This window comes from Haemorhous mexicanus, chromosome 1 (assembly GCF_027477595.1).
Source record: "Haemorhous mexicanus isolate bHaeMex1 chromosome 1, bHaeMex1.pri, whole genome shotgun sequence".
NCBI lineage: Eukaryota > Metazoa > Chordata > Aves > Passeriformes > Fringillidae > Haemorhous > Haemorhous mexicanus.
The window spans coordinates 42,597,360-42,625,249 of record NC_082341.1 but is presented as its reverse complement, the minus strand read 5'-3'; the positions used below and the strand labels follow the sequence as shown (position 1 = coordinate 42,625,249).

Sequence of the window (27,890 nt, the reverse complement as noted above, 5' to 3'; positions counted from 1 at the left end):
TTGTTCTTTAAAAAGCTGTTTATTATCACAGTGGACAAATGGAAAAACATGACACAGTGTACAGAGAAGGCTTCAGCAAATTACAAACAAGTCTGAAAAAAGTTACAGTTGTCTCTGAGTAAACAAGACTCTCCCTCCAAGCTGCAGAAGTGTTGCTCCAATGCCCCTTACAAACAGGCCAGTAAGACTAGGAAGAGCTTCAGCCAGAAATGCTATGCAGATAAACAAGGGATGTCCTGCCGCTCCCAGAGCAGCAACCAGTTTGCCCAGCATGGCTCCCAGAGCTGTGATGTGGCCTGTGAAGCAAACCCCCTGCTCTGGGTGAGCTGGGAGCAGGATTCTATGAAACCCCTTGGTTTTGTTAAACCCAGAGTGAGCTGTGCTCAGACCGTCAGCCTAGTTCAAACAAATGTTTGCTGCCCAAAGTCACCTCTGGAGGGAGTGGCTGTGACTTGCTCTGTCTCTGGCACTGTAATCTTGTTCAGTGCCAAACTCTGTCCTACATGGAGCTGGGATTGATCCTGCCACCACTTATCCTGAGGCTGCTGCAGCCCTGTAAATCCTGCTGCCCCCAAAAACACCCCCTGGATGCCCAGCTTGTAACAGCCAGGTATGGAACAAGATTTGCAAGAGGGGCTGAGCTTCTCACTACAAACAATGCCAATGGCTGCTCTAGCCCAAAAAAAGGGGCATACGTGACTGCACTGGAAAGTTTGGGGGAAGCTGTTTTAGTCAATTAGTGAAACAAGGACAGGAACTGTCATTTTAAATGTACTTTCTACCTGGTAAATGAGCAAATAATTCTGTGATTAGAGCAAAGTAGGAGCACACTTCCTCAAACACAGGCAAATGACACCTCTGGTGAAGGCTCTTCCTTGCACCAGTATCTTCTCCCTTCCATCAGAGTAGGCTGGCAAAACACACTTTGACAAGGTGCATGAGTCTCTGATTTGTTAAAGTCACTGAGAAGTCTTTAAAGGCTTTGCTTTGGCAGATGTTTTGGCAATTGAAATCCAGCTCATCTATAACTGTGCGCCCTTTTGCTTCAGTAAACAAATGGCTCAGGTGCACAAATCATTCAAGTTAGCTGAGTTCCCTCTGGCATGGTTGAAAAACCTCATCTGTCTCCCTGTGAAAAATCAAGCACAGAGGAAAAGCCTCTAAAAAATAACTAAGTTGGTTTTCTTCCCTTTTTTTCCTTTATAGCTGCAGGTTTTGTGAGAAGCACGGTGAGTATTTGAAAATGTGTTAGGGAGCTGAAGGGAGTAGACAGAATTGAGGGCTGGGAAAGGTTTGCTACCACATAGGAAATGGAGAAGCTCTGACCTACAAAGCAAGCACTTTCTTTGCTTCATGGGGCAGATTTGGGAGATGGGGAGGTAGGGCTTCATTGGTATGGCATTTTAACTGGAGATTCTTCTTCCAACTTACCAAGGTTTTGTGAGTTAGTCAGCAACTGAAGAATTGTTTCTCAAAGTTTGGGGGGTGGGGGTGGGGAATGGTAACATGGGAGAAGGAAGGAAATGGCTCACACTTTTCCATTTTAGGTTTATAAACTCAAACTCTACCCCCTACACTGTGGGGTAGAGTTTGAGTTTATAAAGCTCCCACAAAAAATAATCAAATACCCCACTCCTTTGCTAACTGATTTCTTTTAAAGCCTCTAAAGTTACACTCCCTAAACAATAATAATTTGGGGGAGGATAATGTTTTCTTGCTGGTCCTTGTTATTTCTACTGCCCCTTGCCTTGCTCTGTCCACTGATTCAAGCACAGACTAAAAGCTTTCCAGGCCAATCTCAATCCTCCTGTGTGCTTTCCTGTTGCTGGGAGAAGGGATTTCTACTTGACGCAGTTGATTTTCAATCGTCCTTTCTCCCCACTTATGCTGGGCAACGTGACATTGGTGTAGTGCCACCAGCACGGAGCCTAGGCCAGGAGCCAAGGCAATGAACAGCCTGCTAATTAATTGTTCACAATTCTCTCCAGACCCCCTCCCCAGAACAAACACTGTGGAAACAGGAGGCAGCCGTTTCTATGCAGCCCTCTGGAAATTTGAAGCAGAAGTGGTTTACTGCCCGTGTTATGGCTTTACAGTGATGGTAGTAAGGGCTTCTGGTTGCATGAAAGAAAATGGATTGGCTTTGATATGGGAAAAAATGATTACTGAAAGTAATCTGAGCCTGATGCATCCGTTCCTACCCATCCAAAAAATCCCAACAACAAAAAAAAGCAGTGTCTACGATGCTGCCTGTAGTCAGTGGAGAAAGAGGGACCTAATTTCTAGGCAGGAAGAAGGAATTCATGTTCAAAACACACATACCAAGCAACTATTATAGATACCGTTTCTGGTAAAGCTGTGTATATATTAATTTTCAGTTCTGAGGCAGGTAATACTCAGAGCTGGTGGAGTTTTTGCATCTTGCACCCTTTCTTGTTTATGCATATTTGTGTGTCTTTATTAAGGTATATAAATAAGTTAACAGATTATTTACATCCCTATACAGAATAGATCTAAACTCAGTTATCAAAATGCATACACCTGCCAGTGGATTTAGTCTGTTAACACGTTGCATTTCATCTTCAAAGCACCAAACAAACATTAATTATTTACCCAGGCAACTTCCCACTCACCAAAAGGATTAAAAATAACAGGCAGGGTAAGGGATGGAGCTGAGGGAGTGCAGTGTGTTCATAAAAAGGCAGCTTATTGTGTATCTCTCTCCTGCCACGAGCACTGTAGATTGATGCCTTTATAAACTCTGCAGTCCAAGTGTAGGAGTAGCCTTTGTTAACACCAGCTTGGCAAAATGGGAAAGTCCTCATTCAAAAGCAAATGATCCGCTCTTCATTTTCAAAAGCTTTGGCCTCTTCTTGGCTTATCAGGTTCCCATTCAAGCTGGAGGAGTACAACAAAAGGGATGTGAGTGAAAGTAAGGTAGTGACCGTTTCCCATCATCTATGTGCACCATCTTTGGTGCAGAGGTTTGAAATGTCATGTGGGCTGCATGCTTCTCAACTGGGAATGGGTGTTAGGCTGGATCCAGCACTGCTGTTCCCACTGCACATCCAAGGAACAAAGCTTCTCCCTCAGAAATAAAACCTGAACACACACCTAAGCCCCAGTAACTGAACTTGGCATCGGAAACCCAGCTGTTTGCACTTCAGAAAGCAGCACAGAGTGGACAAAGGTTCTCACTGTGCAGTGGGCTGGTTTAAACATATTTAAAGTCTCCAGAGCATTTTGTGTCTTTCATGACAACATGGGAAGAAAATTCTGTAAAGTACTCAGGCATTATTAATGTGAAATGACCGATAGCAAAATTTTCAATTCTGGCTACGTAAAGATAATCTACATTGATACTTACACCCCTGAAAATGAGCAGCCTGGCTAAGTGCTGCTCTCAGAAATGTTGAAATCCATTAAACCATGTAGATTTATGAAATTACTTGGGTTAATGAATGCCTCTGAACATTCAGGCCAGAATCAAAAGACAGATTTCAGTCTGAAGATTCAGAATGATCTGAGGGGTAATTGATACCTCTTCTGTAGGGGAAAGCTGACAGTGACTTTTGGAAAAAGTACCTCTTCCACATCTCCAGGGAACATACTAGTCAGACAGTGAGTCATTGTCTTTCTAAGCAGGAATTCAGTGTCCTTTCACTAAAACAAATACATATATTTAAAAATAAATTTCATGTTCAATAATAAGGCAGCAGTGCTAAAACCAGCTCAGTTCTATTGACTCCTGAGCTCCCTGAGGTGAGGGAAGGAATGTGGTATTTGGCTTTCTGCCTTAAATGTACACGTGTGACTATGTGATGCCCACATAATCTACAACAAACAAATCCTACCAAAAGTTAATCTTCTTGTAGCTTAGCACTTTCAGTATGTTTGGAGCACCGCCCAAAAAAATCCAAGCACAAATTCTGTGAACCAGACTAGAAATGCTGATTAAAGGTAACAATCTCCTGCTTATTTGGCATTTAGGTCCTGAAAAGCATGGACATGTTCAGAAGTTTAAAAATAAAAACAACAAGCAAAGCTGGGTCTATAAATTCAGGCCCTGATTCTGCAAATCAGTGGTACAGACAGATGTGAACCAAGAAAACTGCCTGACATTCATAACACACAAGGAAATGTTTCAATGGCAGTGGCTTTTTACCTGTCTGAAATCCACAGCTGGAACTACAACCCCTGCCTCACATAAACTTGCTCTGAATTTTTTAGGCTGGGAAGTAGTAAGGCCAGTAGGGTTTTAAAGGAAGTTTACAAAGTGACCCTTTGAGAAAGGGACCTTTACCAGATTTCTTGAATAGTCGTGTTCTCCTTGAGAGCTTCGCTGAGGCACTTCACCCCTTTGGCTGTAATTTGATTCTGGATAAGCCTAAAAAAAAAGCATTTCATGTCAATCTAACATGCAAACTAATTTGCAGCACATGTACAACCTATGCTCAGCGTTACATTAAGGAGCAGAGCTGTCTGCCACAAGAAAATGACTGTGATTTTATCTGAGAGCATGGTACACAGTATTGGTCAAATGGCCCACATGCACTTTCAGAAACAGAGCTCACAGTATTCATATTTTCCTTTTAATCTTGCATGTGGTTCCATTCGGGAGGTACTGAGCAATTTTAATTACACAGCTGACAAATTTCTGCTATGTTCAGTAGTGGTATGGGATTGTGGTATTTAGACTGAGACAGACAAACCTCTCAGCTCTGCTCTCTTACTAAGAAGACTGTGAGACATTTTTAAGTGATGTACAGAAAATTCTGAGTACAGACCCTGTGTAGGCCTAGTGTTTTAGCAGTTATGATCTAGAAGCTGCCAAATCCTCCAGTCTTGTTTATCAAACCAACAAAATCTTCGGAAAATAAAACACCGATTCTGACTCTGGTATGAGCAGGTGCAAGTCCCAGTGAAACCAACTTACCAGTTATAAATTATGTCTCATCTGAGCTTAGGGAAGGAAAAAAACCATACATAAGATCTTCAAGCAGTGAAACTGATGAAGCAGTAGGTAACTCTTATTTACCACTGTAGACCATCCCACTAGCTAAAGATGAACAGAGGCCACTCATCTGCATGAGTATAAAAATACTCATCAGCCTTGCTTAATTCAGTACTCACCTTTCAGTCTACCATGGTGAGCCCCATAGCTGTACCATTCCATGTGACTGGTTGCATGAATCCCTCAGGATTCAGGACGAGGCTGAAAACTGGAGTGTACTGAACAATCTCTGAGGGAAGGAGGGAAGGAGGCATTCCCATTAAAGGAGTTTCTGCACTTGGAATCAAAATGCAAAGGGATCCAGTAGAATCGTTCAGCTACTGGAAAAAACCTCAGCCTCAAATACAACTATCTATATAGGTCACCATCTTTTGGAGGTATCCACTGGTGCAATCAACAAAGCCGGATATCAATTTGTCCACTGGCAGACACCTTTGGACAACACTGAGCCATAACAAAGACATTTATCTTGATTACTATGCCTGCTTTGGCTGTGGTAAGTTTTATTATGAATTCAACCCAAACTGCTCAGTGAATTATATCTGCAGCTGTGCACAAAGAAATCAAGCACTTCTCCCACTGTTTTTTCATTTTCAGGGTGATGGGCACCACAGCTTCTGCGTTCAAAAGAGGCTATGAGTACTTGGCACCCATGACAGCCAGCATGCTTCCTGAGGGGCTGGAACTAGAATTAATACAGGGAGTGTGCTAGAGTGTGGTCAGCCAAGTCTTTGTAAAGTATACAAAGGGACTCCATGTCTGATGTTCCCTTGATCACTTGAGATGAATGGATGGCTATTTTTTTTTACAGCTCACATCTGCCCAACCCCATCCATTGGCAACCTCTGGATCAGAAAAGCCAATACTGCGTTTTCTTAGAAGCGTAAGAAGTCTTACTGTGATTGCTAGAAATAATCCCTGGTTTCCTGAGGATTGATGCCTTGGAGATGAGTGTCTTGCATCAGTGTATTGCTAGCCCGAAAAGAAAACATCAGGCAAATGTGACATGTATCTATGTGTCTGTCACCTAGGTTCTTGGTTGAAGAGTTACTTTCATAGCATGATAATAAACAGGAAGAATTTTAATAACCTTATTCTATTCTAGCTGTCTGCTTGGGGTTTTAGGTTTTTGTTTTTTTGAAACTTTTGATTTTGAGGCCAGTACTGTTCCCCTAACGAGAGATGAAATCAATCATTAGTTTGAAAGTTACCAGAAACGGCTTGAACTTTTCCCTGTATGGAAGCAGGTTCCAAATGCTAGACAGCAGCTTTATTAACTTCCCGTTAGAACTGTCTACAAGCAGTCAGCTGCATCCAGACCATGCACAGAAGCTGTTACTGTGACCTACATAGACTTGGAAGGTGAAGCTTTAATGTAGTGACTGCCAAAGAGCCTGTGCCACTGTGGAATGTAACTCACCATAAATGCACCAGTTTCTTGTTGACCTTCAACATCTCTGCAAAACTCCTTGCTGCCTCATCATCCAGCTCGTTTTTCGTCAACCTAAGTGGGCAAGAAAATGTCCATTTAGGATGTTGACATTATTTTTTAGGCCCCTGTTTTTGCAGCTTGTCTGTGACTTAGCTTTAGGCAGCCAAAGGGGAATGTGCTGTTCCTGCCCTGAGCAATTTATAAAGGCTGAACACAAAGAGATACTGAAGAGAAGCCCTGGAGGTAAAAGAGACAAGATTATCAGATCTTTATTTCTCTGAGCAATGTTCTAGTGATACTTTCTCATGATACTTTAGTGTCTAAAAGGTGAATGAGGTGTGGTGGGAAAAGGTACAGACAACACTGAAGAGGTGCAAAAACTGAGGAGAAAGAACTTGACTTCAGATGATGGAAAGGAGAGAAAATGGGGAAATCAAGATGGATGGAGCAGAGTGAGGCATGACACTGGTCACTGGAATGTATCCCAAAGGACACGTGCTGCTGATCCATTACTCATGCCCACATTCTTCCAAAGGGATATCTTATAGCTTGCTGACAGGGAAAGTATAGGGGATGAAGGCAGGGAGAGGAGGAAGGAGAGTAGGAAGGGTGATGGGATTGGAGGACTTAAACCAGCATTTTGCTCTGGAAAAGGAAGCAGAGGAGAAAGAGACCACACTATCAATTACCAGAATATCCTCACGGAGTTGTTGTGCTGCATGGCTTCAGCAATACTCTTGCCTCCCTCTGTCGTGATGCCATTGAATGCAAGACTGTGAAGCAAAGATACAAATGTCTAAGAAGCAGCACCACTTGGCTCTCCCACTGCAAAATACAAGGGAATATCCTGGATGATCTGCTTCCCAGATGTACAGCTCAGCATTTGTGTGTTTTAAAGAGTCACATACTTCACAAACCACTGAGCCTTTACAACTTTTACAAGTGAGAGCAGTTCACAGTCTGCAGCCTGAGTGCAGGTCTATCAAACAGTCCATGAGGTTTGCTGTCAGTGAGTTGGGCTCTTGGGACTGACAGCAGAGTTGCACTCAGTAATTTTGAGAATTGAGGCTCTTAACAAGGACAAAGAGTTGTGCTTAGCAGTACACAGGTTTTTACATGTGTTTGTCATCCCTGTACGAACGGAACGGCACTTTGTCCTTTAAGTCCTTCAGGCATCCAAATACTTCATTCTTCTTCCAAGTACAACACCTTCTGTTGTGTATGGAGATATGAGCTTGTAAATACTTTCCATTACAAACCACAAACATTTCTTAGTCTGCCCTTCATTCTTTGAATAGACATATGCAAAACCATCCAGTAAAAATTACGTTCTGGGCTTTAGGAGTTCAAAAAGCATCTCCCCCCTTAAAATAATGCAAGGCCTCAAAAAATGTAGAAAGGGGAACCAAGTGGAGCAATAGCACAAGTATGTATTGGCATGAGTCCCTCCTAGCTTCAGCTTAAACTGGATATTCTCAGTCAATCATGCCTGGGCATAAAAATGGCAAATAAAGTAAACTGATGCAGTAGGGATTATATCTTCCCTTGGTCTTCACATAAAGCTACCACAGGTGCTTACTATGAATTCTAATCATGGAGCAAGATTAGCCAGTGGAGGTAAGAAATGAAGTCAAAAGCAAGTACACTGCAGAGCAGAGGATTCACCTTGCACAAGTGCCAGCAAACCCAAGCTTGAGACAGCACAGTTACTCCTCTTTATTTCTGCAAACACATTCATCAGCATATTTGCTCTCATCTGAGAATCCCTGAGCTCTGATTCAAGTTCAAAATGTTTTCTTTCAAGTCTGATGCGTCTGGATGGATTGTGCAATTATGGGAAGATGGCTATTTCAGATGGCTTTTAAGTTTAAATATATCTAGGTCACTGCACCTGTTCAGCTTTTAATTTTTAAGCTTGACTACCCACTTGCAGAAAAGAGGACAAGGCACCAGCTCTGAAATCCCTGGATCTGAAGTGGCAGCAATAAACTCTCCAGAGATTCCCAAACTCCCAGAGTATTTCTGAAGAAACTAGTGCCATGTGCCACCTTGTGGGGAAACTAAGGAGCCTTGCCTGCTCCCTCATCGTGGAGGCCATTGGAACTGGGAGACAAATAGAAAGGGTCACCATGAACCCAGTGCTCCAGCTGTGTGGAGGGGCTCCAAAACATCTTTAAATCTTTAAATCCCCAGCCAGCATTTGAAAGCTGAGCAGGGAATGGGCTGTTTAACATGCTGGTTTCTGCTGTGCTTCCAACCTCACCTGTGTTATGCCTTCCAGAAGGCTGGTTTGAGATCCATCCCTGAACTCCAGTGAGGATGACATATCACTAGCACTGAATGTGTGGTGGTGTAGCTCCACTGGAGCACAGCATGAGCCCCAATGTAAGAATGTGCCAGCCCCTCATATTATGGCCTACAAAGTACTTTGGTAAGAGCTGCTACACTTTCTCCATATAAACTCTTAATATTGAGCTCACTGGGAACCCAATTCTGTGACAGCTGGTGCCTCCTCCTGCTAATGTTCCCAGATCAAAATGGCACCCACTGACCATGTGCCTTCACAAATGCCACAACTCTGTGTAGCATGAGGGGAGGAGGTGCACACAGAGGAAAGGATGCCAGTCATGTGGTATTTTTAACGTGCCTAAAGGCCACACAGGGCTTTTTGACAGTCTGGCCTCTCGCTTGCACCAGGGACCTCTTGGCTGCACAGCAAAGGCTGCAATACCAGATGGCATTCCAAGGCAACTCTTGGTGGAAAGAGTCATTGCTTCACAGCAGGATGGGAAAGCCAGCACTGCACCGAGCTGCTTGGCTCTTCCAGTGTTTTACCTCACGTTTGTTAACCTGGGGTGGTTCCTCAGGGCCTCTGCAAATGCCTTTGCTCCTTCGTCTCCAACTTGATTACCCCACATCCTAGTGAAGAGAGGAGAACATGAGGTATCAGTTGTGCTGCCCTACTGACTCTTGGCAATGCATTCTCCCTGCTTCTCTCCCCTCCTCTCCTTCCTGGTTTCTTCACAGTCTTTCAGGCTTGTGAGGAACCTGGCAGGTACCCTCCCCAGTGAGGCAGGTATGTTCCACTGCCTGCACGTGGCACCAGTAACCTCTGCTGACTCACCAGCACCCTCAGGCCACAGCACAGAGCTAGCTCTAGGAGACAGCCTGCTGCAGCAGGAATGCTTTAGGGATCACCTTGCTGCACACTGGTAAGAAATAGTATTTCCAATGACAAAGCAATCCTTGATTACACAAAGGATTATCTTGTGAGAGAAGGTAACGTGGTACAAGCTAGAGAGATTTGATCAGAAGCTAGGAGTACCTGGTCAAATCCTTTTTATGCAGAGTAACCACTTTGAAAATTCACCCTGTATTATGAGGTTTGAAAACACCTCTGCTGAAGTCCATGTTGTTGGGTTTTTTACAGGGATCCTGGCTTGATGACTCAGAGCCACACTCAGCTTATGGGTAATTAGTTGGCAGCTCTTTTAAAATCAATTGAGCTCTGTGGTATCTAAACATATGGATTTCCAGTAAGTTCCCCAGAATTTCCTTGTCCTCCAGAGCCAGTGCAGTTTGCTATTTCAACATTTCTGTCCAAGCTATCCTAAGTCCATTTGGAGTGATCATTTCCTCCACAGGAGAAAACAGGAGTCCTTCACTGAAATTACAGCAAGTACAGCACAGCAGATCCAGCTATATGGAAGTGTGCAGTTTGCTCACTGTATTTGTGAAATGTTGTAGAACAAGATTAAAGGCCAAAAATCTGATTGTACAAATCCGATTTCCGCGTCTCACAACTACTGTGATTTTCACAATGGCCAAGCAGAGGTTTTAATTCCATGTATTCAAGCACTAAATTTTAAGAGATGTGTTCTCCTGTAAAGTGAAAAGAGAAACTGGGATTTGCCGGAAGGGGGGGAAAAAAAAAATAAATCAAACCTAGCACCTTTCCTGAGAAACAGGGCAGGAACTAAAGGTTTGGAGTACATGCAGACCTCTCTCCAATAATAGCACTTTGCAGTTAGGGACAGCCTAAGGGAAAAGGACGATGTGAATACCCTTTTATTCTCCCAGCTCACAACTTTATCAGCATGTGATGCAGAAGGTTTGACAGGTGTAACAATGACATTCAATAACTAGATGCAGTGCCAATTGTCATAAAACCACACGGACTTGAAAATAACCAAGTATCTCTAGAGGAGTTGTGTGCCATAAAGAAAGTGGCTAGCTCCATATAGTGTCCTCTTGTTTGTTTGTTTGTCCTTTAAGATTCTATCAAAACAGTGAAAAAGAAAAAAACAGATGCCAAAACCCAAACCAAACATTGTGTGAACTGAAGAACAACTGTGCAGCTCTCCTCTTCCATGGAAAATGTGGCTATGCCTCTATACTCATTTGTTCTAATGCTGTTGTTGAGGAGGGAAGGAATAGAAGGAGGAGAGAAGGTAAGCATGAAAACAAGGAATCCTAAGGGATTTACAGGTGCCTGGCCAAGATCAAGCCCTAACTTCTATTCTTTAGCACTGAACTTACCCAATTTCAAACATTGTCTTGCTCTTCTGGATGGCCTGGGCAAGGCACTTCCCTCCTTCGCTCGTTATTTTGTTTGCTCCTATTCTGCACAAAGTACAGAAATTGATGAGGTGCATCACTTACAACTGTGCAGCTATCAGAACACCAGTTCAGAAAGCCACACAAGTACTTAAGGCTAATTAACTCTACAGGTTACCTGCAGTTATCAAAGATTAACCCAGAGTGAAAAAATACTGCAGGCACTTGACCTCTGACTAAAAGACACAATTTTATGTTGTCTTTTGCATATTTTGCATGTCAGCCTTCCAAATCAGAAGTATTGCAGTAGAGTCTTGGGTTTGGTGCTCAGTATGTTAGAAATGAGTTTTAGGAACTGATCCTCAGGGCAAGGACCCCAGCTTTGTTTTTAATAGAATTCATACTGTCAGCAATTGCTACAGAGCTCATGAATTACATGCAGCATGTTTCATGATGCCACAGGGAACAGAATATTTCTTGACTGTGTGTTTCCACAGTCAAGAGGGGACTGCAACTGATAGGCAGAGACTGCAATAATTTCAAGTCTTTCTGTTGAAAGCACAGGCTCTACGCAGTGGCATAGGTCAGTGCAGCAGTCATTCTCTGGCTGGCATTTTACACAAGGCCTCTTCTATTTTTGGCCTATGTGGATATCAAATGGCTGGAGTTCAAGGGAGAGATAATTGCATATAGATTGATTTAAAGAACAGACCAAACCCCCAACCCTCCCCCCAGCGCCCAAGCCACTATTTACATAAAACTGTCTTGTTTTGCTGACTTTGGGCACATGAATGTGCACTCTATCTCAAAATAACCTCTAGGGTTACTATGTAGCCTGAATGCAACCATCTTTCAACAGGCTTTTTTTGTGAAAGCTACATTAAATAAGCAAAGCACTGTCAAAGCACTGAAAAAACTAAGTGCTCCTGGGTTTCAAAATTCTGCAAAAATTTCAAGTAGGAAGGATATGGCCAGAGTGGGGTTTCAGACCAAGTCAGTGGTAGAACAAGGACTAGAACCCAAAAGTCCCTGGCTGCCTACTCCTACATTCCCTCCCAAAGCTGACCCTGCTGCAGTTACCTTTGGTTTCTGCTATGGTCACAATTAAACCATTGGTTAATGATCTACCTTTATGTCCAACAAACGTGCATGGCCAGACACTCTTATCTGGGGAAGTTCCAGGAATTAAAGAGAACAACTCACCAAGTGAATTTGGGGAATTCCAGGGTTGAGGTATGACACCAGCACAGCCTGACCCCAGTGGCCCATAAGAGGTCAGGAACTAAAAATCTTGGTACTAAATCCAAGGGAATTTGCCTGCTGGAAGCAGCAGCAAGGTTCATGCACAGCTTAAGCCTCGCTTATGTGCTCAGACTGGATTTAGGTAAAGGACAGGTCTCATGCACTCCTTTAACTCACTACTGTATTCCAGAAAAGACTATCAATTTAAGAGTTTCACCTGCTGCCATCCACTGCTAGACTGCTGCAACACAAATATACAACTGCAACCTAAATTATATTTTATTTCAAATACAATTTTTGTCTTTTTTCCCACTCTTCCTCCCCTTTCAAATTGCCTAATCTTAATTAGGATAGTGTAGAAAGGAAAAACAATCCAACATACTTAACATATTCCAGGCTTGAACACTCTTCAATTAATTTTGCAACATATTTGGCTCCAACATCAGTGATTTGGTTGTTGTATAAGCTTAAAGAAAAATCACATTGGTAAAAATAGGTTATTACTGCTGTTAAATATTTACAACCTGAATGTTTTATGATGCACACATAGCATCTATCTTTTCTGTGAGGCTTTGTACATATTCACAGTTGCTTGTATTTCTATTTTGATATATAATTCATATTGTGATGGGCTAGATATAAAATATAAGGAGACCAGACTGCAAATCATGAATATTTATATAATTTTTAAAATAAATGGTCTCCACAAGCAAACAAAGTTTCTCTTTATTCCTGTGCTAGTACAGAAATAATATTGCCAGAAGATAAGTCAAAAGACAAAACACCATAATGTACTTTTGGTCTTTTAAAAGTCACAAAATCCCCTTGCAAATATTACTGTAGAGCAGATACTTGAGCACTTGTACTTACATTAGGGCACCAGAGGAAAAAAGCTATTCTTGGTATTCATGTTCACCTTTCAAAAAGTCATTTTTATGTAGCTACTTAACCAAGAGCAGGAAGTCAGAGCTAACGTGCCTTCCAGCTTCAACTTCATTAAGAACTAATTAAGCTCTTGAAAGAAATTGGTATCATGAACATGACACTTGAAACTGCATGTTCCTGACAGCAGTCTCTACCAAGCTGTATCTTCTTTGCATAGTTGAAATAAATCAATTTACAGTTGAGAAAACAGCAGGCTCTAACTACACATGCTCTCTTGCTTGCAGTCTATCCCTTCCACAGCAGAAGGTATAAAAATTAGCATGCTCACACAGTTCAGTAACCTGACAGTGGTCCACACTGTGCCACAGAAGGGTTTGATGCCAGCAGGAGGCTGTAAGGGAGTGTGAGGGGAGAGGAAGCTGTGGTCCTTGTCCCAGAGAACTGTCACAGAATCATTTCTGATGCAAAAAGCTGCTTTGCTCAAACTGTAGTTTCCACCCCACCTCTGTTGTGTCAGTACTGACAGCATTAGAGTTTTATTTTCTAGTATCACTGCTGAGTGTTTTGCCCCCAGCTGGGTACATACCCCAAGAAAGACACAATTTGGTACTTGGAGAGTTCTTCATACAAGATTCTTACACCGTGATCTGTGACCTGATTTACACTGAGCCTGGAAAGAAGGGAATGAAAAGTCTGAATCAATATATACAAGAAATGTTCATCACCTGTGAGTTAACAAATGACTGGAGGCCTATGCATTTTCCTCTGATATTTTAACAGGTCTTTATGCCACATATTAAAGGCTGTTAAGGGAAATGTGAGCTCACATTCATGTGGCTCACTCCAAAACTGATAAAAATCAGAAAATCCCAGATCTCCTAGGTAATGCTCTGGAAGCTGTCCACAGAACTGAGAACAATAAAATGTAGGAAGTCAGACTCCAGATAAACATCTCACCCCCCTTCTGTGCTTACTGTGATTCCAGGAAGAAAGTCTGCTTAACACCCTAGCAAAAGCAAGCTGTCCAAACTACCAGTCTTGCAATCTTCTCTCTGAGTACAGAGTGAAAGCCAGGCATCTTGAAAGTCACAACACATTCAGGCTTCACCCAACAAAGGTTGTGAAAAGCCCTGGCCAGAAAACAGAACTGCGCTCCCATGGGTGTGCTAGATGTTTCTAATTTTATTGTCCCAGCCAGACACAAAGCAAATCAATGTCAGTCATTCACAGAATAAAAATGCTTCTTCTCGCAGTTGTTTGGGGTGGGGTTTTTGTTGTTGTTGTTTTGGGGGTTTTTTTTAATAACTTCTCAAGCTTTTTCACCTTATGGACAGGTTCAAGTGAAGCATTCCAATTGCCATGAATCACATTTTCTGGGTAAAGCTGTCCCTCTGAAAACATTTTGACCACATTTAGTGTGCACACAAACTCAGTACCTGAGGATTTCCTGCTGAGAGTCCCTTATCACCAACAGCCTCCCTAGCCTTAGGTAGTTAGCAACCTGGTCCCTCTGGAATGCACCAGCACACAGGAGAGATCAGCCAATTTCTACAGATCAGGACAGCCTGCTTCTTTGAAAGGGAGAGTTAAGCTCTTGGAAACAATATTTCCTCACCTGCAGAAATTTCTCATTAGAAGTAAAAGTTCCAACATCTGAAGATCCATAAAGGGACCCTAAAAGGGCAGCCTAAAAGACTGTTTTGGTGCTGGGGATGATGTTAGGATCACACTGTGTATGGCATGATCACATGATGGGCATGAAGAATGAAAGGCTGGCCTTTTCTTTGTTTTGTCTTACGTACTTATGCATTTTCCCCAGGAGTTTCCTTATTGCTTTCTTCTGGGAAGTCAGTCAATTTGCAAATAACTGGGGAAAAAACCAAGAGTCACTGGCTTTGATTTATTCCTAGAGGAAAACAAGGCAAGGCACAGCCAAACAAGAGGAATAAATCCAGTTGCTAATAAAAAGTTCTCATGAGGCTGAAGGAGCTTTAAAAAAGAACCTGATTTTCTGCACCTAAATGTTTGGACAAATAAGATATACCTACATGGTACAAGCTCAAAGGGCTGGAGGTGAAACAATCTGACCTGTGGTGTTAGAGGGGGAGTTTGTTCTCCCTGTTCACACCAAGCCATGTCCTCCCTTCACATGACCTCAGGGGAAACACCACATCTGAAGGCATCAACTACATTCTTTCATGGATGTACATGATAGTTTTTGTCCTACGAATGCCAGACATTTTGACAGGACGCAAAAGCAAGAAATTCAGAACTTCTGATCAAGAGTTATTGTGAATAGGAGAACCTCCCTTACCCCTTATCACCAAGGGCAGAGATGGCCTCAGGCAATCTTCATATAATGGAGGATGCCCTTTTGTTTCCTTTTTCCCTTAAGCACCTTCTCTCATAAAAATCCTTTTCTGAGAAAAACAATTCGAGATGGAGCTAACTAAACCTACAGGTTTAAACAGTCTGTGCTTCTAAGGACTTCTTTCCACCCTTTCCATTTTGGTTTCCAAATTCAGCTTATCTCTGCTCCTGTGACTAAATGAACAAAGATTTCAGAAGATCTGAAACATTAATTTCCAGCAGCACCAATCCTCATATTTCTCCACTTGCGAGATCAGCTCCTTCAGCCTGCCGGTTTGTGGAATAAACGAAGAATATGCAAGGACCTTCTTACATACAGAGACTCCTACCTGATCACTGCAAGCTTGCTGAAACAAGGTTGCAGCTGCTTTATTCCGTAGTCATTGATGTTGTTGTTGTCCAAATCCAGAGCCAGGTGCTTTTGGAAGTGGTGCAGAAGGAAGGAAATGGCGCTGCAGTCGGCAGAGCAGGCGTTGCAGTAGGTCAGCTTGATGTAGTTGGCGTGCATGCGGCGGGCTGCCATCCTCCCCACCTTCTCACTCTGCGTCTCGTACAGGCACCTCAGCATCCACACAAAGTTGGGCTGCACCTGCACCTGATTGTAGCTTTTCAGCCTGGACCGAGTGTAGCCTTTCAGGCGGGATTTCATGCTCTCCCCAAGGTATGTGATGAGTGTTTTTCTCTTCCTCTTAATGACCGCAGGTGAAACTAAATGTCTGAAGACCTTCTGCCTGGATCCAGAAAGCAGGCCACAAAGAAACATGTTGGTAAAATTAAAGTGTTCTTTATTTTGGAAAGGATCCTCCCCTGCTAGTTGTTTCTTCAGCCAGGGGATACGAAGGCAAGTAGGCTGGGCAGTCTCCATGGAAGAACATTCATTGAAAAACTCAAGTAACTCCTTGGTACCCACCTTCTCCTCCATAACCAAAAACAAAGCTGTGAAAAAAGACTGAAGGGTTAAGTGCAAGAACTCATAAGTGGCCTGACTGTCACAGCCACTGTAACCTTTAACTGTCCTGAGAAAGCCCAATTGCAAATCTTCTTCAGAGATATTTGCTGATGAGACTTCCTCCTGCTCAAAGACAAAGGAAGAGTTCTCCATCCCTTTGTATGCCATTTTACCCAAAGCTAGAAGACTTTCCTTTCTTGATTTGAACACCTCTGCTTGGCTCCTGATATTGCTCTTCAGCAAATTTTTTTTCACAGATCGATTCAGGTGTACTTCAATCATGAGCAAAAATACATCTGTTAATGTAACAGAACTGTCTGGAAGCTCGTGGCCATCAAACCACTGGCTGGAGTGGAAGTGCTCAAAGCATTTAAAGATAATCCAGCAAAATAAAGGCACTGAACACAAACTGCAGAGATTTGGGTTAGCTTCCAGCTGATTTGACACCAGTGCTCTTTGCTGCTCATCTTTGAAAAACATAGCTGTGTATTCCTTCAGGTTGTTCCTGGAGAAACCGCGGAGCAACACTTTCTTCCTAATGATGTTTTTTTGGATCTCAGTTCCTGTCCTGGCAGTAAGAATTTTCTTGGACCCCTTAAGAAGCTTTCCTCTGAGAAGGCTTACGAGCAGTGCCAGGGGGTGGATGGGTTCATTGGGTGAGCATACCTCAGGTACACTGCTGAGATCAAAGTTGGAATAGATCTCATCAAAGCCATCAAAAGTGAAAAGAACTGTATGAGGGAACTGCAAGATGTGATGGAACACTTCTGCAGGGTCCTGGTCTGGGTAGCAATTATATTTGAAGAGCAGGTCTTTCAAACATATGGCTTCATCTTCCTTGAAGCAGCTGAACATCCTACAACGAAAACTGAAGAAAAACTTGGCCCCTATGTCCAGTTCCTTCCTGGCCCAAAGGCTTTGTATCTTTTGCAGCAAGATGGATTTTCCAATTCCTGCATCACCGTAGACATAAACAGTCTCTCCATCTTCATTAATTAGCCCAACTGCATCATCAAAAAGGGCTTCTAACTGATCCACATGGCCAAGACTCTCATTGGTAAAACTGACCAGCTCCATAATGCTGTTGGAGTAGATTTCTTCAAGCAGCACCTCCTCCTTCTGAGTGTACAACATAAAAAACTTGGAGTCCCGTCCCAGTTCATGTCTGAGTTTCTGGCAATACCTGCTAACTAAAAAGACAGTGAACTATTATTAAAGAGACTATTATTTAAAAACCTATGTATACAATGACCCACCTCTCTGGGAACTCAGAGGGGGTAATAAACAAAAGTAATTCTAATGTGGAAAGGGTTCTTTGGCAGATTAATTCTATTTGTGCTGCCATCATCAACCACTTGGGAAATTCAGGTGCTAAAGAAAGGTCACATGTGAGCCACCACTTCCTGAAAGCCAGTACTGATGCTGCATTGGTTTAAGGGGCTGCTGTCCTTCAGCAGAGACTCAAAGCCAAGTCCCTGAGCCTTTATTAAAGGCTGCTTAACTCTCTGCAAAGGCTTGTTGGAGTTGTTGGTCACTGATTTCACTGTACTTATATTCTAACTCCAGTTCTACCAGGTAGGTGGTTATTCTTGCCTAACTTCTTTAGTCATTTATATTATTGTAAATAGAAGTCATGCATTTTAGAAACCTAATACCAGGCACCTCAAAAGATTTTTTTTTTAAGATGACAAAAAAGCCACAGGAGAATCTCAGTTATTGCACAACGTTGGCCTGTGGTTTTCAACAGAAACTTTGCTTCAGATGGGGGCAAAGTAATTCTTATATTTATGTAGTATGGAGAAACCTCTCCAGAGGAAATAATTTCTGCAATACTTAAACTCTGATTTTTAGGGTTGCTAAAAATCATCGTTTAGGGTGACAATAATTATGGTTGGAATGGACTTCAGAAGGTCTAGTCCTGCCTCCTGCTGCGAATGGGATAATTTCTGACATCAGATGAGGTTACTCAGGGCTTTGTCTAGTTGGATCTTGAAAAGCGCCATGGAGACTGCACAGCCTCCCTGGGCTACCTGCCTCATTGCTTGCCTGTTCTCATCATGAAATACTGGCTAGTCCATGGCCAAAACATCACAGTGTTGCTAATATATTGTAGTAGAGGCCTGGAAAATACTACAGCTGGCACAAGATGGTTCTGCCATTGTGTTACATACCCACAACCAAATGCAGAAAGAGCCTGAGTTTAACAAAACAGGATGTAATTTATCAACATCACCCTTGCGTTATATAGTGTGCCTTATAATTTGGCTGATTAATTTTGCCTTTTAATTTTCCCTGGCTGTGCCTGCCTAAACTCTTACTCCCCTGTCACTTGGTTGGAGCTTCCCTACACAGCAGGGCAGTCCTAAGGGAAGGGATAGAGGTGCATGACCTTACCTGGATCTGTATTTACCACAGGTTTACTACAGATATTCTCTGAAGGCTCATAACCTATTTCATCCAGCCAAGGCTGAAGCTCATAGTAAGCATCAGTGACTTTCTGCAGGACATAGACGAAATATTCCGAAACTTCTTCTCCCTTGCTTTGAACCAAGTCTAGAATTTTGCGAACCTAAAGAAACACCACAGGAAAGATCAGTGATACACAGAATTTTATCACAGTAATACCTGTCAACTGCTTTAGGATCCTTTCTGGACTGGAGCAGGGGGCCAGAATCAAAACTGGTGCTTCAAAAAGGTGAAACTAAAATCCAGCTCAATTTAATTGGAACCACCATAAAACCCAACTGCTATTTGTGTTTGAATGCTGCGAGAGAGTTGGTTCTGCAAGTTAAGGTCTGAACTTGGAGCTCAATCACACTAACCAGAAACAAAATGGATAAGTACCACTCCTCAACAGGGAACCCAAAGGATTTCCTCAGCTTGGCTAGACAGTGTATTTTAAACCCTGTGCTGTTTAAAATGAAAATAGAGGTGGTTTCTCAGTGCCCTAAACTCAGCCTCTGTTTTGTAAATACTCTAGTCACATTTGGATTTACTTCAGGATCCAGGCAGGTCCAGAGCAGGATAGGCTGAATCCCTCCCTGGATCTTAATGCTAAGCCAAAACCCTACAACTTTTCCTTCCAACATAGCAACTCAATTCTCCAGGCTCTCTCTGCACAATGGCCCCTCTGCCTGCAGTTATTACCAAAACTAATGGCTACCAGGCAGTGGCTGGAGCAGTTCAGCACGAAGTGTCACCTCCATGGGCAAGGCAGATCTCTGTGCACCAGTACAAGGCAGTCCTAGTAAAAAACCCTCTGCAAGACAGAGCAGTCATCTGAAGGCATATTTTGAATGTCAGGATCCCCTTGCTAGAAATGAATGAAGAATGCAGTTCTAAACCAGACAAAGAGACTGTGGTCTCTTGTGAGCTTAAATCAGGGTGATGTACATGCAGCACAGCAAACATGGAGCATTTTCTGACAATTTGTATGCGTTAAAAAGCAGTTTTATGCCTTCCAGAGAAGCTCACACAGAGTCCACTTCACTTACACCACTGTGGCCTGCTCTCTGTCTCTGCTTAGACTCCTGATGCATGGCCTCCCCCTCAGCTTTGGTACAACAACCATGCATATTATGCCAAACAATAAGAAATTGAGATAATCATACAGTGTGCATTTATTCAGCTTTGACCCCACACACAGTGTGAGCACTGTGTTACCATTTCAACATGTCAGCAAGAATGATTATTTTATGAAAATCTGCACTGTTGGTGAAGTCCAAGGTCTTTGAATTTTTTATGGTTTGCCTGCCCCTAACTGTGACAAGGTTCTGAAGCTGCCTGATTGGTTGGTCTGGGAAACAATCTCCTCAGCTGTTTCAAGCTACCATGCAAAGACCAACTGTGTAAACGGTAATTTTCTCCTAATGAAAGGAAATAATTCTTGCTACTAATGTCCAAAGACGAATTAAAACCCCAAATATGCCAGGATACATAAATTTTCCACAGAAACATTTACAACGTACATAGGTCTTTAAAGAAAAAGGAAGGTGTTCACACAGACAACAAACAATCATTAACTTCTAAAACAACATTTCATTTCTGTCTCTCCTAAAGCAGGATGATCTATCCCACAGCATCCTAAGCAGATTTTCCTTGCTGTACTCTAACAACCACGTGGCCACATCTTTATCAGAGGACAAAGCTGCAGCTGGGAGGGACAGAACAGCAATTATCACCCTGCTAAATTCTTACAGCTGCCAACGGGCAAAACCAGCAGTGCCAGCCGAGCTGGAAAGGGATGTGCTGGAGACACTCATCCAGGAAGAACGGATGGGAAAACTCCAAAACAACAAAGGTTAGAACACGCACTAGATGTAAAATTGTCAGATGAACCCTTAAAAACTGGTGATAAACTGAAAGTAACCAAAAGCTTCACTGGCTAGAAAAAAAAAAAATTATACCTTATCTGCTTGAGTAGGAAACTGGACAACGATCTCTGCATCCTCAGTGGAGAAGTAGTCGTTCTTAATTAAGTTATCAATCAAGCACTGCGTGTTTCGGATCCTACCAACCAGAAGCTCTCGGTGAACCTTCAGCAAAGCAATGAAGGACTGAGGGCTTGCTCCTGGAGGATTTTTCACAGAAATGTCCACATTAGCACAAAGTTGGCCTTCCATAGTTGAGATACCAAGAAGCTGTTCCACCAAGCCTCATCTTTGAAAAACTGTCCATTTGTAGTGACAGGTCAGCTCGGATTTAACTTCAGGCAAACAAGAAATCTGTCCTTCGCATCACCGAGCCTGCAAAAAGTAATTGTACAGAACCTCAGTTTAAACCTTATTCTATGCACATACATCCTTCAGTTAGACATCACAGAATACTCCCAAATTTTCTGTAGTATCATGGCCAACTTCTTAATAACGTTTCTTCCTTAGGTACTTCCATTTATTTGTTCAGGTTTTGAAAAATAAAATGCCTACAACCAGCAGTCTGTCTCCTGTTACCAGTATTATACTCTAGCTTGCCTCAAACACCACCACTGGCATCTGCTTTATTAACTGCCTGTTCCTAATGCATAATTTAATATTTTCATTAGTTTTTCTTGTTTGAGTAGACAAAGCAGGGCATCTGTCCAAACATAATCTGGACAAGGAAATAAACAGAATAAAATTATACTTCATAGCAATTAATTTTGTAGGAGGAATTAATTTATAGTAGCAATTCACTCTGCTTTTTCGTTGTTAACAACAAGGGACTGTAAGAAGTGCTGAAAATATAATACCTGCTCCTGAAAGCAAGGCCTTGTGAGCTCTGAGGCAGTTTTAGCTAAACTAGGAAAAAGAGTTTAGTTTCTAAGGATACAAGGTTCACCAGGCGGGATGTTATTTTGAAACCACACTCTTTAGCATGACTGCTCTCTCCTTGTCTGCAAATATATACACATGTATGCCCTTGTTCTCCAAACCACATCTTGGGAGCTCTTTTTAGATACCCATTTATTCCTATTTTTATCTGCAGGGCATAAAGCAAGAGGAATCAGGATCAGACTGCTCTCTATAGTATTACTAAAGCAGGGCTTCTTGTAATTTTAGTTAATGTGCCCACCATATAGTAGGCATGAAGTTATATTGTAGTTACAGTTCAACAGTAAGTTCCTTTAGGTACTATTTAGGTACAAACTTGCACATATGATTTCACATGCAGGAAGCTAATTTTTTGCCAAGATCACAACTGAATCACCTCCACACAGAAAGTGAGAATCTGCATGATCAACACAAATGACTGACAATGCCCAGTAACAGTTAAAACATGCTGTTGGTTCAAGCAGGTCAAGAGATATCTGGAAGAATGTTCTTAGAATCTGATTACAGTCATATTAACAAAACCAAAAGACAATACCCTTCAACAATTCTGTAAATGTGCCAACTCTGCTCCTACAAAATTCTCACAATTTCCCAAGACATTTGCAGTGATGGCAAACTTTCTCAAATGCTCCCTAGCACTCCCCTGTCAAGCTATAACTGAGTTCTGCCAGCTCACAGATTATTCTAAATGACCTGCTACTGGAACAATCTCACTTCTATGGGTTTTCTATATCAGAAGCTGCTGTCTGCATCAGTGAAGCTTCTCCTGCTTGATGCTGGAGAAAGACACAGTTTATGCTACTACATTTTAGTGATAGTAACTATCTACACTCAAACCAGCAGGGCAAACCAGCTTAGCTCCTCAGATTTCCCAACAGGTCCCAGCTTACAGTTGCTGACCGGCATGGATGCAGATAACTGCATTAAGAGTTAGGCTCTCCAATGACTGAGACCTGGCAAATCCCCAGCACAACTGTTCTGGGTCACAGCCAACTCCCAAAAAGGCAAAACTGTTTCCAACAAACGGAATGTAACCAAGTGATCTGAAATTCTTACCACACCAGTAAGTGACTGCATCTACTCAGACAAATCAAGCTTTCATTACCCCATTCAGATGACCCACCCGAGGAAGTGGCTGGTTTCTGAGTCACTCAACTTTCCAGAAGCCACACTGGCACATCTCTTTGTTCAAGAAAGCTCACTCTGTGAATGAAGACCAAGCATGCTGAAAACATAATTTAGCCTTAAACTTTTGAAGGCTTTAGTTAAAGCGATAGCATCATCTTAAAACATGCAATTAAAATATTAACCCTATTCTTTCAAGATACTGCATCCACCCAACATTCCTTGCTTGCTTTGGTTATTTAAGGACCACATTATTCTAATGCATTTTCTTTCTTCCTAATTTGTAAGAAGAACTGAGATAAATATTCAGAAAACCATAAGAACAAACCTACATGCTTTCAAGTGCACAAAGCAAATAGAAGTATTTTCTTCACTATTTCAGTTCCATCTACAAAGAGCATAAGAAAAGAAAAAGGAACTACAGCAGCAGAACAGAACATGAAAAACATGGAATGACCAGAAGGTCTCAAAGATGTCTGTCCTGCATCTGACTACATCCAAGTCAGTACAAACCATGTCTGCTACTGGAAGGGGTATGCATACAAATGCTGCAGGACAGAGCACATTCCCATTCACACAGGGTGATCTGCAGGAGAAGGGAGAAACAAGAAACCAAGCAAAAAGGAATATAAAGTGTGGCTAAACATCAGGGAGAAAAGGAGAAAGAACAAAAATGCCAAGCAGGGAAGTCAGAACTGGCAATATGAATTCTGTGCATGATAACATACTCAGTGATATTTTCAATGAAAATACTAAATTTAATGCAAAACCCCACACCATCCAGTAATGGAGTACTTAGTATTTTTCATCAGTCCTTTTTAGCAAGAATAAAATGGAAATTCCCACCATTCACAGACTAAGAAAATCCATACCAGATGAAGAGCTGAACACTTTAAATGATGCTGGAACAGAAAGATTCCTGCTACATGTATTCATAGCAAAGTGTATCAGCTGTATGAAGAAACTTGACATTCATGATTCTGTTTCACTAGGGCTTTGAGTTGTTGGGTTTTTTTTGGCTGTTGGGGTTTTTTTGATGGTGTTTTTAAAAACATGAGGCCAACATGAGGTCTCCAGCTAATCTGCAAGCCCATCACCTCTCTTTCTGCAAAGAGTCCCAGCTTCCTTAGTGCTTCAATATGAGTTTTTCAGTGAGGGAACACAAGGTTGCTAAGTCTCTTGTGGAAGGATCTGTCAGTTTCACAATGCTAGGTTACACATCTGGTATGTTTAAAGGTAAATGCTTATGCAGGTTATAAGTAGGCATTGAAATAGGCATTATGAATAGGCTTTTAAATAGGCATTCCTTACTAGAGTGCATACAGTGTTCTTTGCCTTATCTTGGGCTCTCCAGATGCTGAGTTCAATTCCAGTGCAATCTGTGTGACTGATGTTGCATCAGTCACAGGGGATGCTGTTAGAAAAGACTGAGTCACACATTAATGTGAGACACCTCAGTGTATTGCCTTCCATTTCTGAAAGGGAAAAAGTGAGTAAAATCATTTTTCTGAGAGACACCTTAAGGCTCTTACAAGTTACGGTCAAAACAGATCACCTGTTCTAACAGCAACAGCTTGTGAACACATCTATTTAGAGAAATGAGCAAGAAAAAAGGAAAGACTTGCAAGCTTGACAGAGTAGCTGAAACAGCAGAACACCTAAGAAGGAATGGAGACAGATAAGACAGAGGATACCTGAATGAAGCAGGAGTCTGGTATGGGGAGACAACAGGAGAAAGACTCATGGGGAAAAGCTTCCTCTCTGGAAACAGAATGGACTTCTGGTTCCTAAGAGGAAAAATTACAAAAACCCAATAACTTACTGAAGAGGCTGCCAATGATGCTGGAGAGGAAATGCAGTTAGCCATTTTGAGGACAGAAAGTCCTTCAGGTGAAGAAGGCAGAAACAGACTAAACGGAATTAAAAAGAACCCGAGAGCAGAACACCTACCCACCAGCTGTAAAAGCCAAGAAGAAAGGGAAGACAGGGTCTTGGCCAAATGAAATGCTGATGGGGATTGAAGAGATATGAGAAGCAACAGCAAGTGTGGCAATCAATGCCATCATAAACCTGTGCAACTGAGAATAAAAAGAGGAAGCAAGATGAGGATCAGGCCAGGAATAAGGAGGGAAATGAAACAGGGAAATGAAATTTGTCATAGTAAGAGGTACAGTAAAAGCATCGTACTTCCAGCAAGGTTTTGTACAATCCATGTCAATAAGCTGCAGTGAATGCACTGGTACTTCTATCTCGTGTTTCTTCTGAGTTCCCTCTACTCTCAGCACTCTGCAAGCATATTTACATTTCTACTTTCTCTGGCCCTGCCCTCCTCACATCCCTTTTTACTAATATCTCCTAGCTCTTTCTTCTAACAAAACTGTGATGCCTGTTCCACTTCCAGGGCTGCAAGACCCCTGGCAGCAAAGAATGTGCTGGTTTATTGCAAAGTGTTGAAAAGTTTATTGCAAGGTCTTGTCAAAGGTAAATTCTGTAGATAAAGGGGCTGAAGGATCTTACAGAACAGCTAAAAAACATTTCAACTTCTGGGTCAGCTAGGGAATTGAGTCCTTATTGAGCAGGCTGCTCCAAAGGAGACTGTATAGAATGACACAGTAAAGACAATACAAGAAGCAAATTAATTAACAACTGTACCTTAAAGCAACTAATTTGAGACCAATCTAGAATATTTCTGGAGAGCTGAAAACTCAGTCAATTCTACTTCTTCTGCAGTCTTGCTATTCTGACAAGAACTGTTCCTCTAAATTGCTGTGAAATAAAGTCCTCTGCTATTACCTAGTTACCTGCAGCCAGCAGCTGGATTATCTTCAGGATTTACACAGCACCTAGTAGCCAACTGTGGCAGGACAAGAGTGAAGCACACAAACCTGAGTACCAGCCCAGGGCTAGGGGAGTCCCCACTAGCACAGCCTTCTGTCTGTAGCATTCAAAAGACGATCACTTTTCCAGAGGTGGCTGTATGAAAACAATGCTCTGTTTCACATGAAATGGAGCCCTATGCCCTCTGCATAGTCAGATGTGTTTCCAGAGAAAAGCTGTTTTACAGTGCCAGTTACTCATTACAGAACCATTACAGCAAGAGGAGAACTGGAAATTTTGGTATGCTTGGTAATCCGGTCTCTATCAGGCCAGCATAAATTCAACTTTTTGCTATCATTGGGAGAGACAGAAAATAAGATTTTCCACATCTTATGTCATGCATGCAACAGCAGTCAGTCTTTGACTATAGTAAGTGAATAAAACACCTATTTCCACACAGCAGTTCTCACATATAAAAGAACTTCAGCTATTTTCCTTAGTTCAAGAACAGTAAAAAAAATGCAGAGATCACAGGCAAATGGGCACATATGCTACACAAAAAGTCTGCATGTTTGAAGAGAAGCAATGCAATGTATTCCCAAAGGTACTAAAAAATAGCCTTTTATTATTATAGCAAAAATGGAGCATTGGTAGGGCTTGTACAGACTCCCCGTGCAGATCTTAAATTATTCTGTTTGTGTGAATTAAAGCATACTCATCACGCCCCACTTCACAATGTCTAACTACCATCAGTGATGCTACACATGTCAATAAATGCCCAGGGAGCCATATGTTAACATCATGTTCCTGTAAATCCATTACAACTCGTGCTCTTGCATCGCTCTGGGGTCCCAGAGATCAGCATCTTTCAGTGGTTTTTCCTCCCTCCCCTCTCTCAGTCTCTTTTGACTGTATCAGAAGCTTTTGCAAGCATCCCTAGTTATTTGAAAAGCAACAGATATAAAAGAACACAGAAGAAATTACTTCTGCCTCCATCTGGTAAAATGACAAGCTTTTCTTTAAAAGGCACAGGCTTTAACAGAAATATTACATCCCTCACAGGTTTTGTTCCTACATATCTTAACAGATTCCTCTGTTATAGAAATATAACTTTATATATAGTGTTTGGATGCATTAAGAAGCCCCCGTCAAGAAGACTTTATGTGGCTTCCTTGTAACTCCTTCCCGGTGGGAAAAGATCAATAAATAATAAGGAGCCACTACTAGAAAGCAAAGAAACTTTCTCCAACCAGAGAAATCTTGGGGATGTTTTTTTTTTTGTTAAGAGACAGAGGAGGAGGGGGCAATTTACTGCGGTCTATAAACATGGAACTTTTCTATTATCATTCACTATTTTCACATTCAACCAGAAGTCAATCCTACAAGGAAAGCTGCAGCTGATGGAATCACGGAACTGATGGAATCACGGCCAAGCCACGGGGCACCATCCTGCCCTGCGAATCGCTCCCGCCTCCTTCTCTTCCAGCTTCTTTCGCGTGAAGTGGGCAAAGCACCGGGGCCTAAGCGAGTGCCGCGTGAGTCCGTGACATCCCTGGATTGGGATCTGCGCTGCGGCTCTCGGGGAAGCAAATGGCTCACCGCACCCGGCCACGGCCGCTCACGGGCAGCGAGGCGGCCGCCAGGGCGGGAGGGGAGCGGTGCATCCCTCCCGCCTCCTCCGTCCCTGGGACCTCGCCGCCCTTCCTCAACAGCCCTCAGGAGCACCACGTGCTCGTCAGCACCTGGAACACCATTTACGGCGGGCAGCGCTGCTGTGTTTCGTACGAAGGCGCCGTCCCCACGCCGCGGAGCTGTGAGCGCTGCCGCGCGTCCCCGCTCCCACTCCCCGTCAGACAGCGCCGGCCGCCGGGCGGGACGGACCCTCCTGAGGAAACACCAAGGAACCCCGAAGTTTCCAGCTCAGGAGCGGCGCAGCCCTCCCCCTCCCACCTTGCAAGCCTTTCACGCGGTGCCACAGAAACTTTACGGAAAGCAGACACTGGAACCTGCCAGCCCTCCCCCCGGCAGCCCGCCTGTGCCCCTGCCCTTCCCCGGCACTCACCGCGGCGGCGGAGGGACGGAGGCCAGGGGAGGAGCCCACGGGCACTTCCCTCACCCCCTCCCGCCCCACAGACGGACTCTCCTCCCCAGCGGGAAGCGGCTCCTCCCCGCGCAGGAATGGCCCAAGGC

At 42.8% G+C, this 27,890-nt stretch overlaps 1 protein-coding gene across 8 annotated transcripts; it reads right to left on the bottom strand.

Moving 5' to 3' along the window:
• NOD1 (nucleotide binding oligomerization domain containing 1) lies at window positions 1-27,841 on the bottom strand. 8 transcript variants are annotated; one of them, XM_059847232.1, is made up of 14 exons: window positions 24,578-27,616; window positions 24,195-24,310; window positions 22,882-22,961; window positions 20,856-21,194; window positions 18,844-19,018; window positions 15,830-17,639; window positions 13,717-13,800; window positions 12,628-12,711; window positions 10,986-11,069; window positions 9,282-9,365; window positions 7,136-7,219; window positions 6,435-6,518; window positions 4,304-4,387; window positions 1-2,898 (listed from the first exon to the last, which is right to left on the bottom strand). In XM_059847232.1, exons 4-14 carry the CDS (start codon window positions 21,069-21,071, stop codon window positions 2,826-2,828), a joined length of 2,862 nt encoding a protein of 953 aa, XP_059703215.1. In that variant the 5' UTR covers window positions 21,072-21,194; window positions 22,882-22,961; window positions 24,195-24,310; window positions 24,578-27,616; the 3' UTR covers window positions 1-2,825. The 8 variants fall into 8 exon arrangements, 5 of the variants coding, with proteins under 5 accessions (XP_059703215.1, XP_059703223.1, XP_059703204.1 ...); XR_009486596.1 differs by adding an exon at window positions 5,134-5,243 and having other exon boundaries at window positions 2,862-2,898; window positions 24,195-27,618; XM_059847240.1 differs by lacking the exons at window positions 24,195-24,310; window positions 24,578-27,616 and adding an exon at window positions 27,763-27,815.
• Between the last annotated feature and the right edge of the window lie 49 nt (window positions 27,842-27,890).

Bases quoted from the DNA above. Each gene is read 5' to 3' on its own strand.
- NOD1 (XM_059847249.1), bottom strand. From the start codon at position 21,071: ATGGAAGGCCAACTTTGTGCTAATGTGGACATTTCTGTGAAAAATCCT. The intron at 12,712-13,716 runs GTATGTACCCAG...TTTTTCTTTAAG, and splicing joins CAAATTGTGTCTTTCTTGGG to CTTATACAACAACCAAATCA. The intron at 11,070-12,627 runs GTATGTTGGATT...TACTTTGTGCAG, and splicing joins TCAAGCCTGGAATATGTTAA to AATAGGAGCAAACAAAATAA.